Source organism: Ambystoma mexicanum, chromosome 3p (genome assembly GCF_040938575.1).
Source record: "Ambystoma mexicanum isolate Mex_15411 chromosome 3p, UKY_AmexF1_1, whole genome shotgun sequence".
Taxonomy (NCBI): domain Eukaryota; kingdom Metazoa; phylum Chordata; class Amphibia; order Caudata; family Ambystomatidae; genus Ambystoma; species Ambystoma mexicanum.
Window position 1 is genome coordinate 344,601,545 of NC_090925.1, and position 15,600 is coordinate 344,617,144.

The window sequence follows — 15,600 nt, forward strand, 5'->3', positions numbered from 1 at the left end:
CTGCATGTGCATTTCTCCTCGCACTTTCAGCCGCTGCATTCCCTCGATATTCATATCATCACAGCTCCACATCACACAGTAGACTCTGAATGCCACGTTTTAGAAGAATCAGTGACGGATCAGCAGGCGTACTCAAAACTCGCCTCTTAGTCCGTGGCCATGTAGCACCACCCCAGCTGTCCCTTAATAGTTCTAAGCCTGAGTTTATGATTCTGGGCACTGCAACACAGTTGAAGAAGCTTAATGCGGAATACTCATCTTTTAAAATTGTAGACTGCAATATTAAACACCCAGAATAATGTCAGGACACTGGGTGTGATCTTGTGCCAGGAGTTGACCATGAAAAAGCAGCTTAACTATCTTGTCTTCAGCACGCGTTATCTGAAGCTTTTAGCTCAGCTGCGGCCATTTTTGTCATCAGTAAATTGTTCCTGCTTGGTATCTCCAAACAGGATTTTACCCGGATGCAGGTGATCCAGAATAATGCTGTGTGCATTGTGACCGGGCTGAAAAGGAGGGACCACATTACAACGTTAGAAGAACATTACATTGGCTCCCTATTCATAGCCATATCAATTATCGCGTGATGTGTATTACGCATAATTGTATCTCAGGGCAAGTCCCCCAAGCGTCTGGCCAGTCGCATTTCGTGTCTATTGGCACGTAGAGTACTGAGGTCAAACAATACTGGTTTTCTAGACATGCAGAGAGCGAATTTTTCTTATGTGGAGCATAGATCCTTTCCACATGCTGCTCCACGGCTGTGGAACCTGCTGCCGCTAGAATCGAGTTCATGTACCAACCTGCAGCTTTTCAAGAGCAGATTGAAAACCCATTTTTTGGAATAAATTCTGCTCAATAATCTGACTCTGCACGTTCACATGACCTATCCCGTCCATCTTCTGCTACCCACGGATACTGTCCGTTTGTGTGTTGTGTCCTGTTGGCGCTACCATGCCATCAGGCTCATCTTTAGCGGTACACCGTCCTTTCATCGTGGGATGAAACAATGGGTTTTTCTCCGTTTATATTTCATTGCGAAAACTCATCGGTGTTTGTAGGGGGGGTTAAAAAAATATATAGATGGGGTGTGGGTGTTCGGGGATAGTTAAATAATTAAAGGGGATGGGGGTCGAAATATCAATTGAGAAAAAACAATCATTGTTTCATCCAGCGATGAAATGACATGGAACCATCTTTAGCGCATTACAAATAATATAAATAAATGAGAGAGCAGCCAAGGCTTCCAGCCTTGAGGGATTTACAGATCCAAGGGCGCAACCAATATTAGCAGAGCCATGGACTGCCTCCATCATTAAGATTATAGAGTTTGCATGTGCTCAGGCGACCATGAGTGCCTCCATCTCTATGCCTTCAGTGTTGAGGCGACCAGGAGTGCCTCCATCTCTATGCCTTCAGTGTTGTGGGGACCAGGAGTGCCTCCATCTCTATGCCTTACGTCATGAGGGAACCAGGAGTGCCTCCATCTCTATGCCATCAGTGTTGAGGGGACCAGCAGTGCCTCCATCTCTAGGCCTTCAGTGTTGAGGGGGACCAGCAGTGTCTCCATCTCTATGCCTTCCGTAATGAGGGGACCAGGAGTGCCTCCATCTCTATGCATCAGTGTTGAGGGGGGCCAGGAGTGCCTCCAATCTCTATGCCTTCAGTGTTGAGGGGACCAAGAGTGCCTCCATCTCTAGGCCTTCAGTGTTGAGGGGACCAGCAGTGTCTCCATCTCTATGCCTTCCGTAATGAGGGGACCAGGAGTGCCTCCAATCTCTATGCCTTCAGTGTTGAAGGGACCAGGAGTGCCTCCATCTCTAGGCCTTCAGTGTTGAGGGGGACCAGGAGTGCCTCCAATCTCTAGGCCTTCAGTGTTGAGGGGGACCAGGAGTGCCTCCATCTCTAGGCTTTCAGTGTTGGGGGGACCAGGAGTGCCTCCAATCTCTAGGCCTTCAGTGTTGAGGGGCACCAGGAGTGCCTCCATCTCTAGGCCTTCAGTGTTGAGGGGGACCAGGAGTGCCTCCATCTCTAGGCATTCAGTGTTGAGGGGACCAGGAGTGCCTCCATCTCTAGGCATTCAGTGTTGAGGGGACCAGGAGTGCCTCCATCTCTATGCATCAGTGTTGAGGGAACCAGGAGTGCCTCCATCTCTAGGCTTTCAGTTTGAGGGGGGCCAGGAGTGCCTCCATCTCTAGGCCTTCAGTGTTGGGGGGGGACCAGGAGTGCCTCCAATCTCTAGGCCTTCAGTGTTGAGGGGCACCAGGAGTGCCTCCATCTCTAGGCCTTCAGTGTTGAGGGGGACCAGGAGTGCCTCCAATCTCTATGCCTTCAGTGTTGAGGGGACCAGGAGTGCCTCCATCTCTATGCATCAGTGTTGAGGGGGACCACGAGTGCCTCCAATCTCTAGGCCTTCCGTTTGAGGGGTGCCAGGAGTGCCTCCATCTCTAGGCCATCAGTGTTGAGGGGCACCAGGAGTGCCTCCATCTCTAGGCCTTCAGTGTTGAGGGGGACCAGGAGTGCCTCCAATCTCTATGCCTTCAGTGTTGAGGGAACCAGGAGTGCCTCCATCTCTAGGCCTTCCGTTTGAGGGGGGCCAGGAGTGCCTCCATCTCTAGGCCTTCATTTTGAGGGGGGCCAGGAGTGCCTCCATCTCTATGCCATCAGTGTTGAGGGGACCAGGTGTGCCTCCATTTTTATGCCATCAGTGTTGAGGGGACCAGGAGTGCCTCCATCTCTAGGCCTTCAGTGTTGAGGGGACCAGGAGTGCCTCCATCTCTATGCCATCAGTGTTGAGGGGACCAGGAGTGCCTCCATCTCTATGACATCGGTGTTGAGGGGGACCAGGAGTGCCTCCAACCTCTATGCCTTCAGTGTTGAGGGAACCAGGAGTGGCTCCAATCTCTATGCCTTCAGTGTTGAGGGAACCAGGAGTGCCTCCATCTCTAGGCCTTCAGTTTGAGGGGGGCCAGGAGGGACTCCAATCTCTATGCCTTCAGTGCTGAGGGGAAAGGGAGTGCCTCCAGTCTAAGAGACAGGTTGCCTTCCTTCTTGAAGGCAGAGTGTTTGCCCCCAGTCCTGAGGGACTAGGGGGTGCTCATATTTTTGCAGGGCCAGGAAAGGTCTCAAAGCTTGAAAGTAGAGGCAGAGGTAAGGCTGGCGATGTTGTTCTAGAAGAAAACTGAACACTTCTGGAGGGTAAAGGGTTTGATTGTTGGGTCTCCTAATCACACCCTATAGTTGAGTGCTTTAGTGCAGTAACTTCTCTCTCTCTACTCGCGGTGCCATCCTTTGCAGTGACAGCCAAATAAGAGAAATGCTGTGAGTGTTCCCCCGCTGCCCCTTTGGGGGGTCTTACATTGTCCAAGGGGTTGGGCCCGCCCCCGCCCTGCGTATAATGACTTCCTCGGCTTCTCCCCAGCACTCCAGAACAAGCGTTTGCAATGCCAACAGCTCTAGTGTAGGCATGACTAGTCATCTGCCAGGCACTGGCATAATGGCCCTACGAGGATGGAAGATGGCAAGCAACTGATGCGAGCATGTGTGCATATGACGTCAGCGCTTGGCAAATGTGTATCCAATACTTATGCATGAGCTAGAACAGTTTGCTTTGTCAATGCTTGTTTTTTTGATAGGATGTCAGTGCAAGTAGCAGATGTGAGGAGATGAGACGCATACAGCTTATACACGAAGTGGCTGGAGGCACGCTTGGTTAAAGGGCTTTTATTGCACCATTAAGCCATTCACCCTCATAGAAGCAACACTGGCAGACCCTCTATAACATTACATTTGATATTGCTGTGTGATCGAGCTAGCTTGAAGAGATACCAAGAGGAAGTGTTTTGTGTGTGTATGGACAGGCCAATGGCCATAGGGATAGTCCAGTACAGGTGGGTAAAGAAATCCTGCAGACTGCGTCCCGTCTTCCTCCTCACATCCCATCTCCCTCCTGTATGTACTCCATCGCATTCGTTTTGGGTTCTAGGTGGTGCTAAAGTGGCACCTAATAGCGAAAACTAAAAAGGCTGAAGTTGCGTCTCTTCCGAGAAGATCTCATGGACCAAAAACAAACTTCCTGACGCGGACTGGAGCCACAGTTCCCTTCCCAATCTGTGACTCCCCTCCCCCGTAGACCCCAGCTCTCTGCACCCTTCTGGCGGCACCCTAAGTGTCCAGAGTATTGCAGCCCGTTACTGCACTCACTCGAATGCCTTCCAGCTAGGATTCTGCCACATAAAACCCAATACAGACATACATTTAGCACATTTGTTGCCCGGTGTGCCCCCGCCACCCACCCCCACGCCCCGGTGGCCACAGAATAACCAAACGCAAGTTCCAGGCTCTGCTCAAAGGCAAAAATACAAATCAAAACTTTTATTTATCAAAAAGACAGAAACGTATTAGAAAACCTAAGCAGCACATATATTGAGAATGCAAGACCAGTTCCCAATACTCCACATGCACATCAGAGATCAAAGGGGGCGGGGGCGAGGGGGTTGGCAACCCCTGGGTTGGGAATGTTCCTCTCAGGAGTGATGATGCTGGCACCAGGGATAAGGCACTGGTAAAGAATACATAGGAGGTCCCTCGCGCTGAGAAGCGGACGTTTCTCCTCCGCCCCCCCCCCCCTCCACACAAAGACCCCCAAACTCAGGCGAGAAACTTTGATCGTCCGAGGGGGTGGGAATACTGGCCTCCGTATGACAACTTCAGAGAACCCCAAAAGCACCAGCGGGGTAGGGGGGGGGGAAATAACACAAGCGACAGGCACGGAGCACATTAGTGTTCAAGTCAGAGTGGCGCGCCCGTAGCACAAGCACAGTTGACCCGGAAGTCCCGTTGCACCCTTCAATATTACTTCCGTCAGCTTACATTACTGATGTTCACTTCTCCGAGAACGAAGGGGCGGACTTAGTTCTGTCCCTCTCCCGTAGGAGCGACTCGATATCAGTTTTCACGCACTTTGAACGCAATGTTTCAGATTAAATAGATATTGGCGAGCGTCCACTGTCCAAGGCACGCTGCTGCACAGAGAGCCACATATAAAAAATGTCTTTAATGCATCCTTGAGACGACATGGACTCTTCGCCACCCTTAGAACCCAGGTATCTGTACAGCAAGCACACAAGGCCAAGTAGGATCACCCAGCGACCTCTCAAACCCAAAACGCCTGCGCCACCCCAAGCACCCAACAGGAGCTGTGGGAAACCTGTACTTTATCCACACGCATTGACCCATGATCTCACTGTGTTAACCCATGAGCTTTCCCTGCTTTGAATCGGATGTTCTCCCAGCTTTCACCCATAATCTCTCCCTGGGTTTACCCATAACCACCATTCAGGTTACCCCACGACCACTCCCTTTGTTCACCCATGAATTCTCATTTGCAATAGGTCGTCACCCACCCACCTCTCTCTGGGTCAAGGCCTTGTTCTAGGTTGACCCATTGCTTTCTAGAAGCTCCTGAAGTGGAAGAGAAGAGCCCGGGGAGGGTAAAGCGGCAAGCTGGAGGGGGTGAACTGCCCAGAGGAGGTGATGGGGACTGCTAAGGGAGGGGACATGGATCCCAGGGAGGTTGAAGTGTCACTTGTGGACCTTCCTCTAGGCTTCAGCCTTCACTTCTCTCCGGGTTCATCGTGACCTCTCTTTCTATTGGCCCATCATGCCCTAGGAACTCGTGGATTGCTAGAAGAAGATCCTGGAGGCGGGTGACTCTGAGAACCCAAAGAGGTTGACACAGAGAGCTTGATGGTGACGTCACTAGCCCAGAGAAGATGACATGGCTAGCTCAAGGAAGTCGATGCAGATAGAGCCCAGGCAAGGCCCCGTGGAGAGCCCAGGAGAAGGCCCCCTGGAGAGCCCAGGAGAAGGCCCCCTGGAGAGCCCAGGAGAAGGCCCCCTGGAGAGCCCAGGAGAAGGCCCCCTGGAGAGCCCAGGAGAAGGTCCTGTGGTAAGCTCAGGAAGGGTGAGGCAGATAGACCCCAATGATGATGTGAAGAGCCCAGAGATGGTGACATGGAGCGCTCAGAGATCCCAGAGAAGGGTGACCTTGGAGATCCCAGGGAAGGATGACTGGGAGGGCAAGGTGATTAGAGCCCAGAGAAGAGCCTGCCGAGGGTGACATGGAGAGCTCAGAAAAGGGTGACAGGGAGATCCTAGACAAGGGTGACAGGGAGATCCGAGAGATGGTGATTGAGCAAAGCAGGGTGACATGCAGAGAGCCCATGGAGGGAATGAAATCCTTTTCTAAAGCCTTCTAAAGTGTTTCAGGGCTAGGGCCAGGTCAGACACATAGTGCACATTCCCCGATATGTTCCTGACTGGTCTTCAGCCCGCCTGGCTTTATTGCTGCACCTTCTCATTAGATGGATTGGTTATTTGCATTAATGCAAGTCTACGAACCAATGCAACATCAAGCAAAAGTTCAAGCCTCAATTATATAATTGTGATCAGAGAGAAATCAGAAACATTTTAATTGGTGACAAACCTGCTGAGAGCTAACAAGTGTGGCTTTCTAGCCAAAGCCACAGGGGTAAGGGTCACAAGAACGAAGAGCTTTCACCACATTTAACTCCGTACCCGTTGGGATATCCAACAAGACGCGTGCAGGGAGGAGCTCAGTGTCAGTTCTGCTTTCGGCATACAAACAATACCTATATTAAATTACCCTGCTACTGTGTTCCCTCCACAAGAGACACCACCGCACACTGGGAAAAGCCCAGCAATTCTCTCCGCTCATGTCCCATGCTATCCTGGAGCAAAGGCCCCACTGACCTTTGCGGCCCATCAATGCTTTCACAGCTCAGACAAACCCACTCATTTCACAAGTACAAATCTGAAGCTGGGAGCGAGTGCTTCAAGCCCAGTTCCGGCACCCCGCATCAGCACCAGCTGCATGGAGGCATGTTGGCCAGGAGATTGGACCGGTAGTTAGCCAAGTCCCCCATCCAGGAGTTGGAAGGTCTCATTTTGGTTTCCACTTAAGGCACATCGGCACACTTTGAACTGGGGAGGGCGATGGAGCCCCCCCCTCAGCCCCACCTATGTAGGGCAAATTGTACGACGGCCTTCTCTATGCCGCGGCCTAGCATTGATGCTCACGCCATTCAGTCGCAAAGTGCCTTTAGCTATAAAGAGCCTGCTCCAACTCTTCCTCTTTGCATTCTTCTCGGAATTCAAATGCAGGCACTACTTGGTCACACCCCATGTCAGAGGAGGGGTGCACCCCGGAGTCTTCAGACATGGCACCGGTGGGCGAGAGCCAAGGGTGAAGCAGGATCCCATGAGCCGTGAGTCTCTCGGAGGGCTCCTTCCGGAGGATGCTGCGGATCAAACAGCAGGCCTTTGGGCTCAGGCCTTCGGGGATTGAGAAGACCCCTCGCCGAATCTTGCTGAAGAGAGAGGCTGGCTTTGTGTCCTCGAAGGGGTAGTGCCCCACCAGCATGGTGTACAAGACGATGCCCAGGCTCCAGACGTCGGCCGCCTTCCCCGAGTAGTTTTCTGTGCTGAGGATCTCTGGCCCTACGTAGGCTGGACAGCCATGCTTGTCAGATAAGGAGTCCCCTGGACCCTCCAGCAGGTGGCAGTCCTCCAGGTTCTCCAGAACCACCTTCGTCCTGGGGAAGGGGGAGGAAGAGAGATCAATGGATGAGTCAAAGCCAAGCCTGAAAGTTCCCAATCTCCATTTTACTTTTGCATTTCTTTTTAACCTTTGTGGACCTTTTTAAGAAGTAACCATGACACTGCAAACAAAGGGCAGGTCACACTAAAACAAAGAATGAATGAGTTTTTATTGAAGTCCCTGAATTGGCCAGGGGCCCTGTTTATGCTGCCAGCATGGATTCTCAAACGTAGGTGTTCCCTCCATCTTTGTTTAATATATGCCGACCCCTGCTACATTGTGAAACCTAGGCCCATTGGTATAGGACTCTCAATTCTAGACCTCAACAAATACTGCCCCAGCCGAACAATCCTGCAGCTTATGGTACGTATATCTCACACCACTAGTGTGGACACAGGCCGCAGGCACGGCCTTGCATGATAAAATACGTCTATGGCTATGCACATGCGGACTAGCTGCACACATAGCCGTCCAGACAAACTCCTGACGTACCTCAACACCTCTGCCACTAGCATACAGCGACTACCACCCGAAAGGAACCCAGTATACCTGGCCTCACATAGACTCTCTCAACAATAGCAATCTATCTCAAATCCTCAACAGCACCCACCCACCCACGTGTCTGACCTCTCTTGGGGCTGCTTAGTCGAGCCTTGCCAGCCAACCAAGTCTTAGAATGGCAACATGCACACATGCATCTCCCAAGCTAAACTCCCTAGAATTTCCCACCACATCGACTACGGTCACCAAGGGCGTTCCAACCGAGGAAAAAGAGCATTGAGGCCACACAAGTGGGAAAAGAGCGCTTTATAAATAACCAAATACAATACAATACATAGCGATGTAACCTGGGAAGGGCGTTACCGTGCCGAACCGCAGGAGCGGTGCACATACAAGATCATGCATGTTGATATTGCTGACTCTTTGCTCCTAGGCAGTGGGATAAGTGCCTGGGCGAAGTCATGAATTCAGTAAAATGGACATGAATGGTATCAGGGTGCCTACTCTCACTCCCCATTTGCTCCAAGATTGTGCCTGTGGCCCAATGTCCTACCACCATTGTCCCTCTGCACAGCGCTCCTAACACAGTCTGCCCATCCCTCCCCGAAACTTGTAAGGCTGTCTGTCCACAGCTATCAACTCTCTCATGCGATCTGTCTTTGGGCCCCAAGCTTCCCACCATGTCTGTCCTTGGCCAACTAGCTCACCACACGGACTGTCCATGGACCTTAAGATTCTCAGACTATCTACCCATGTGTCGCATGCTTTTCAGATTTTCACTAGCCACTGGTATTAACTGCCACACGCGGTATGCCCATTGGCCACAAAGCTGCACAGCCACAGTAGCTACCCAAGATCACAGGGCTGGTTAGGTGTTGGGACTAAGATTAGAGGAAGCCATCCTTCTCTTTTCACTGCCCTACCTAGCACCAGAAACATATGTTCTCTAAGCACTCTGTGTGGACAGGACTGAGCACATTTCTGCTTTCTTACCACATCATGTCCTGCAACGCGGCCGAAACCGCAAAGAGGAGAACAATAACGCATAGAGATCCCACCAGGCGTATCAGGTCAAAGCCCCTATCCCACACCACCACACTACAGCTAAATGAAGCAAGACCACCAAGAGCAAAGGACCCATGTCCCAGATAGGCACAAGGGTGGGAAGCAGTGCTTGCCACTAGGCACCACAGCTAATGTCAGCTCACCCGACAAACTCCACTAAACCTGAAAGCGATTCCTGTGCCACTCCACTCCTGGGTGCAGATGTAACTGTAAGTAGTGGCCTACTCACCGGTCCTTGTCCCCGAAGACAAACTTGCGCAGCTTGAGGTCTCGCAGGAGGACACCGTGTGCATGGCAGTGCGCCACAGCTCCGGTCATCTGTTTGAAGATAGCGGCCGCCTCCCTTTCCGGCAGGCGCTTACACCGGCGTACATGAGAGTGCATGTCACCATGGCCCGATTCACGGAAGACATAGGCACTCTGGTCCCCAAGGATTATGTCAGCAATTGGGGCAATGTTGGGGTGAGGCGGCAGCTGGGAGTAGGGCATTACCACCTTATGGTATTCCTTCATCGTGTAGACCTGAAAAAGAGAAGGCGTGGTCAGAGACGGCCAATGGGCACAGGGCTAGAAACCAACATTTAGCTACAGTGGGAAGGAGGAGCTTGGTACGTACTAAAGTTGAGATATAATGGAAGTGCTACGTAGTTGAGATGTGGCCATGCGACTACTCTAACATGGGTCTGCAACCTTTGGCTCTGCAGATGTTGTAACCTACAACTACCCTAGGCAGCTTAGTCCATGATAAGAGATCATGGGCATCCTAGTCCAAAACATCAGGTCACCCACAGATTGCAGACCCCCGATCTAGATGCAGTGTAGTGGTCTAGTTGGGATGTCGAGTAGTGGTTTAGCTAGTATGTGGTCTAGCGGTTTCTGTTGTGCTGAGGACTAGCTGATAACGTGTGCTCCCAGGGTTTGGTTGTGATGTGGACTAGGAGATAAATTCTCGTGGTTTAGACCCTAGAGCACGTCATCGCTAAGGTGTGGTCTAGTGCTTAACTTGTGTGATCCATTGGTGGTGTTAAGAAGTGAACTAGAGGTCAGGTTGTAATCTAGGTGGACTAGTGATGAGGTTGCAAGTGGTCTAGGTGAGGCGTGATCTACTGGCGATATCGTTGTGTGGATTCACGGTTGTATAGGGATGTGGTCTTTTGGTTAATTTGAGATGTAGTCTAGTGGTTGTAGGATACGTGGTTCAGTGGTTGGTTTGAGAGACGGTCTAGTGGTTTAGTTGAGGGGTGGCTTGTGTAAACGGTCTAAAATGCAGTGTTTAGCCATCGGCCACGCGTTTTAGTCTGAAAGATAAATTATTGTCCAGATCTGTAGGTTGGTGCCCGCAAAGCAAATGTTTCCAATCCACCCCGGACCCCGCACAAAAAAAAACATTTAGCTGAAGGCATTCCCCCCTAAATGCTTCATTTTGATCGAGGGCAAAGTAAGGCCACCAGCAATGGCGTTTTTTACTAGTTTAGTTACTATTATATTAAATAATGCTACGCTATACGCTGAAAAAGATAGATATGCCACGGAGTATACATAACTATTTACACAGGACTCATTCTGCCTCAACCCTGCCGGACCCCTCCGCCCCCCACAGGTTATTCCAGCTCTGCGCTGGTGTAGCGTGAGATTAGAACTAAAAAACTGGCGTCACCGTGACCTGGAGGCCTGTGTCGGCTGCTCAGATCAAGCTTCGCCATTAGCTCCAAACCTACACAACAGGCTCGTACGAAAATGCAAAAAACATAAAAGGGCACCAAGGGTGGGTCAGTGACCTGCAACTGTACCCTCACTTTATCACGCATAAAAACACACAACTACATTCATTTTCATGTTGCTGTCGTCAATGTGTACAGCCTCTCTTTTCCTCCCACCACACTAACTGTGCCCTCCTGTGATGCGCTGGCGTGCCACACTAACTGTGCCCTCCTGTGATGCGCTGGCATGCCACACTAACTGTGCCCTCCTGTGATGCGCTGGCGTGCCACACTAACTGTGCCCTCCTGTGATGCGCTGGCGTGCCACACTAACTGTGCCCTCCTGTGATGCGCTGGCGTGCCACACTAACTGTGCCCTCCTGTGATGCGCTGGCATGCCGCTTATCTAGGGTTAGGGGACAGACGGAAGAGGCTTGCCCTGTATACTTCAGGCAATGTGCGAGTTTCTCACTAACCAGATCAAAATATTAAGAACACACTACTGTGGTAGCTAGATAGGGTACCCCAAAGTGTGATGGAGGCCATACAGGATGGTTCTTTCTTTTTAATTTTCCTGTTTAGCGACCCCACAACAGGATTAAAAGTGCAGTAAAAAAAAATATATATATAATAATAATAAATTACAGAGATACAGTTCCAAAAATGCGAGCTGTCTCTTTTTCTGGTGTTACTTCACACCAGTGTTCCTGGTGTAAAAGGCGGGCGCGGTCGATTAAAAATAAATAATCAATAAAAAAATCAAAAAAAAAAAAACACTGCATCCAGGCTGCAGTAGTTATGCCAAGCCACAGTTACGTGGGACATTATTGTGCCTCTTCTGGGCGTGGGTTTTGTGAATAGGCCCAATTACCTTAGGTTTCCAGTAGGGCTGTACCGAACTTCGGCTTCGAGTCCCTATTCTGCCGAAGTTCGGCTGAAATACAGCTATCCGGCTTCGGCAGAATAGTTTCTGTTTAGGGACTCGAAGCCGAAGTCCACTTTCTATGATTAGCTGCCCTCTCCCTGTTTGGGAGATGACAGCCAATCATAGAATGTTTGACAGTGTTCAGGCTGCAGAAGCCAAACAAGCTGTTTGCCTATTGGCTTCTGCAGTCTGACCACAGAGGAACCAGCCTAACGTGTTGAAATAGGAAGCGAGGGAAGGGAACAGTTCTTCCCGTCCCTCACTTCCTATGCCAGCACCCGGACCCAATCACCAGGTAAGTGACGCCCCCCCCCATACCCCCTCATCACGGTGAGGCCGCGGGGCCTCAGGGAACCCCCGCGGCCTCACCGCAATAATGTTCTGTTTGTCGGGCCACCGGTGCAAAGCCGGTGGCCCGACGTTTATTTTGCATTGGGGGGCCGCTCCTACAGGAGCGGCCCCCCCAGACTCATGAGGCCGCCGGGGCACTTTGCCGACCCCGGCGGCCTCGGTCCCCCCCATCCCCCTCACCACGGTGAGGCCGCGGGGCCTCAGGGAACCCCCGCGGCCTCACCGCAATAATGTTTTGTTTGTCGGGCCACCGGTGCAAAGCCGGTGGCCCGACGTTTATTTTGCATTGAGGGGCCGCTCCTACAGGAGCGGCCCCCCCAGACTCATGAGGCCGCCGGGGCACTTTGCCGACCCCGGCGGCCTCGATGCCCCCCATCCCCCTCACCACGGTGAGGCCGCGGGGCTTCAGGGAACCCCCGCGGCCTCACCGCAATAATGTTTTGTTTGTCGGGCCACCGGTGCAAAGCCGGTGGCCCGACGTTTATTTTGCATTGGGGGGCCGCTCCTACAGGAGCGGCCCCCCCAGACTCATGAGGCCGCCGGGGCACTTTGCCGACCCCGGCGGCCTCGGTGCCCCCCATCCCCCTCACCACGGTGAGGCCGCGGGGCCTCAGGGAACCCCCGCGGCCTCACCGCAATAATGTTCTGTTTGTCGGGCCACCGGTGCAAAGCCGGTGGCCCGACGTTTATTTTGCATTGGGGGGCCGCTCCTACAAGAGCGGCCCCCCCAGACTCATGAGGCCGCCGGGGCACTTTGCCGACCCCGGCGGCCTCGGTGCCCCCCATCCCCCTCACCACGGTGAGGCCGCGGGGCCTCAGGGAACCCCCGCGGCCTCACCGCAATAATGTTTTGTTTGTCGGGCCACCGGTGCAAAGCCGGTGGCCCGATGTTTATTTTGCATTGGGGGGCCGCTCCTACAGGAGCGGCCCCCCCAGACTCATGAGGCCGCCCGGGGCACTTTGCCGACCCCGGCGGCCTCGGTGCCCCCCATCCCCCTCACCACGGTGAGGCCGCGGGGCCTCAGGGAACCCCCGCGGCCTCACCGCAATAATGTTCTGTTTGTCGGGCCACCGGTGCAAAGCCGGTGGCCCGACGTTTATTTTGCATTGGGGGGGCCGCTCCTACAAGAGCGCCCCCCCCAGACTCATGAGGCCGCCGGGGCACTTTGCCGACCCCGGCGGCCTCGCTGTGAAATGTGCCTCACCCCTTGAGCACGGTGAGGCCGCGGGGCCACAGGGAACCCCCGCGGCCTCACCGCAATAATGTTGTGTTTGTCGGGCCACCGGGCCAAAGCCGGTGGCCCGAGATTGTATTGCATAGGGGGGCCTAAAAAAAAAAAAAACTATTCGGCTCACTATTCGGCTCCGGCCGAATAGTTGACAAACTATTCGGTATCCGGCCGAATACTAAATATGCTATTCGGTACAGCCCTAGTTTCCAGTGTGAAATCGCCAAGGATGCGCGGCGAAGGGTAGCTCAATCTTTTGTCGGTGCCTCATATGACACTGAGGCCCTGAAGAATGTAGCGCAACCTGATAAGCCACTGAAACCGGTAGGCCCATTCTTGGTTCCTGTGGCAATTGAATATCATTTGCAGGAACACTGGTGTAAAGTATCACCAGCAAACGAGACAGCTCGCATTTTTGGAACTGTATCTCTGAATGTAACCTTTTTTTTACTGCGATTTTAATCCTGTTGTGGGGTCGCTAAACAGGAAAATTAAAAAGAAAGAACCATCCTGTATGGCCTCCATCACACTTTGAGGTGCCCTATCTAGCTACCACAGTAGTGTGTTCTTGATATTTTGATCTGGTTAGTGAGAAACTCGCCGATTGCCTGAAGTATACAGGGCAAGCCTCTTCCTTCTGTCCCCTCGCACTAGAACAGCGGCACACCAGCGCATACTAGGGTTTCACACATCAGGAGGGCACAGTTAGTATGGTGGGAGGGAAAGATAAGCTGGACAGCAACATGAAAATTAATGTAGTTGTACGAAATTACACCTTTACACTGCCAAATATTACATTTCAAATGGGGAAAAAAATAATACACGTCATCCAAGTGGAAAAACTGCGTAGCTGCCTGACGGAAGGACACGAAAAACGCGTGAGCTCTGTAAACTGCTCGTGGGAGAATTTGTTTTATACAAACATGTTCACTTGCTACCGAAGACCCGCATCTCCAACTTTGACCACCCGAGGGCAGCAGTTAACCACTTTTGGCAGCTGTGGTTCCTGCTATACAGATTTCTCAGCGAGTACTGCTGCATTCCCAGCAGTGGTCAGCAGACCCATTAAGGCTCATTTAATTTAGCATGGCATTTTAAATAAAGACGATTCTAAAAGACGCACACTAGTCCTCAAATGGGGCACCAGCATACTGTACAAAATGCCCAAACAAGCAAACAAAACGTTTTATATTTCAACCCGCTTCCAAATAAAGGTTGAGAATGCAGAGTATTCAACCGCGAGTATATCAACATATTTGCCAAAGAAAAAAGATGTCAATGTTTTCCTTAAAGGCAGAATGCCGTTTTCTTTCGTGGGTGCGATGGGCTTGTGGATATCCACACGCCCGTTAGCTGCATACGGTTCTGTGCTACTCTTGTACCGTGTGTTCACGTTTTATTTCTATTTAATAATGCTCACATTTTGTGATCTGCATTTGCGCGCACTGGAGCTGGGCTTCTATGTGAACAGGTTCATGTCCTTCATAAACTCGACTGTAGTACTTTTTTTGCTCTTTTACAGTTCCATCCAGGAGCAGCAGGGCTAGCGCCCATGCTGTCCAGATGTAGCGCTCAGATGTTGGAGGAGAACTCGGATGTTTTAGTATAGCGAGAGAGAGAGAGAGCGAGAGCGAGAGAGCGAGAGAGCGAGAGAGAGCAGAGCTATGGCGGGCTACTCGGTTGTTAGATAGATTTGCTTGACAGCAGTGGTGGCTCTCGGTGTGTGTTAGGGTGACCAGATTTAAAAAGTAAATAAAGCGGGACAGGGCATCTAACATAAAAATAGGACTAACTCTTGAAAGTGGCTGTCCAGGCAATACACGCTAGCATTTGGAGGAGAAGGGAGTTTAAGTGTTACTGTTCAACGAAACACATAATTAATTTATCATAAACAAACACTAGCTTAAGATGTAAAATGCTGAATTTCTTCTGTGCGAGATTGTGCATTCCTGCCTGCCAGCTAGGAAGACCTACTACAAAAAACCGGGACCACTGCGGTTGCCAATGGGAACATAGTCTTGAGAAAAGCAGACAAAGCACCAAAAACCGGGACAGTCCCGGCAAAACCGGGATGTCGGGTCAGGGCCGGCTTCAAGGGCAGCAGCACCCTGGGCGAATTGGTGCCCCTGCTCGCCCACCTGGTTAACAGGGTGCGGGGCGGAACAGGGCGGGGCCAGGAGGAGCCACTTATTTTTTTTTTTAACCTCC

General features: G+C 51.7%; 1 protein-coding gene across 4 annotated transcripts in view; it reads right to left on the reverse strand.

The window, feature by feature from the left end:
- Positions 1 to 4,346: 4,346 nt before the first annotated feature.
- The window catches only part of TRIB3 (tribbles pseudokinase 3), a 30,493-nt gene continuing 19,239 nt past the window's right edge, over positions 4,347 to 15,600 (reverse strand). For all 4 annotated transcript variants that reach the window (XM_069650955.1, XM_069650953.1, XM_069650956.1 and 1 more), the window contains exons 3-4: positions 9,417 to 9,709; positions 4,347 to 7,616 (exon numbers count right to left, since the gene is read on the reverse strand). In XM_069650955.1, coding sequence (XP_069507056.1) covers positions 7,124 to 7,616; positions 9,417 to 9,709 — 786 coding nt within the window. In that variant the 3' untranslated portion in view covers positions 4,347 to 7,123. The remainder of the gene's footprint in view (positions 7,617 to 9,416; positions 9,710 to 15,600) is intronic.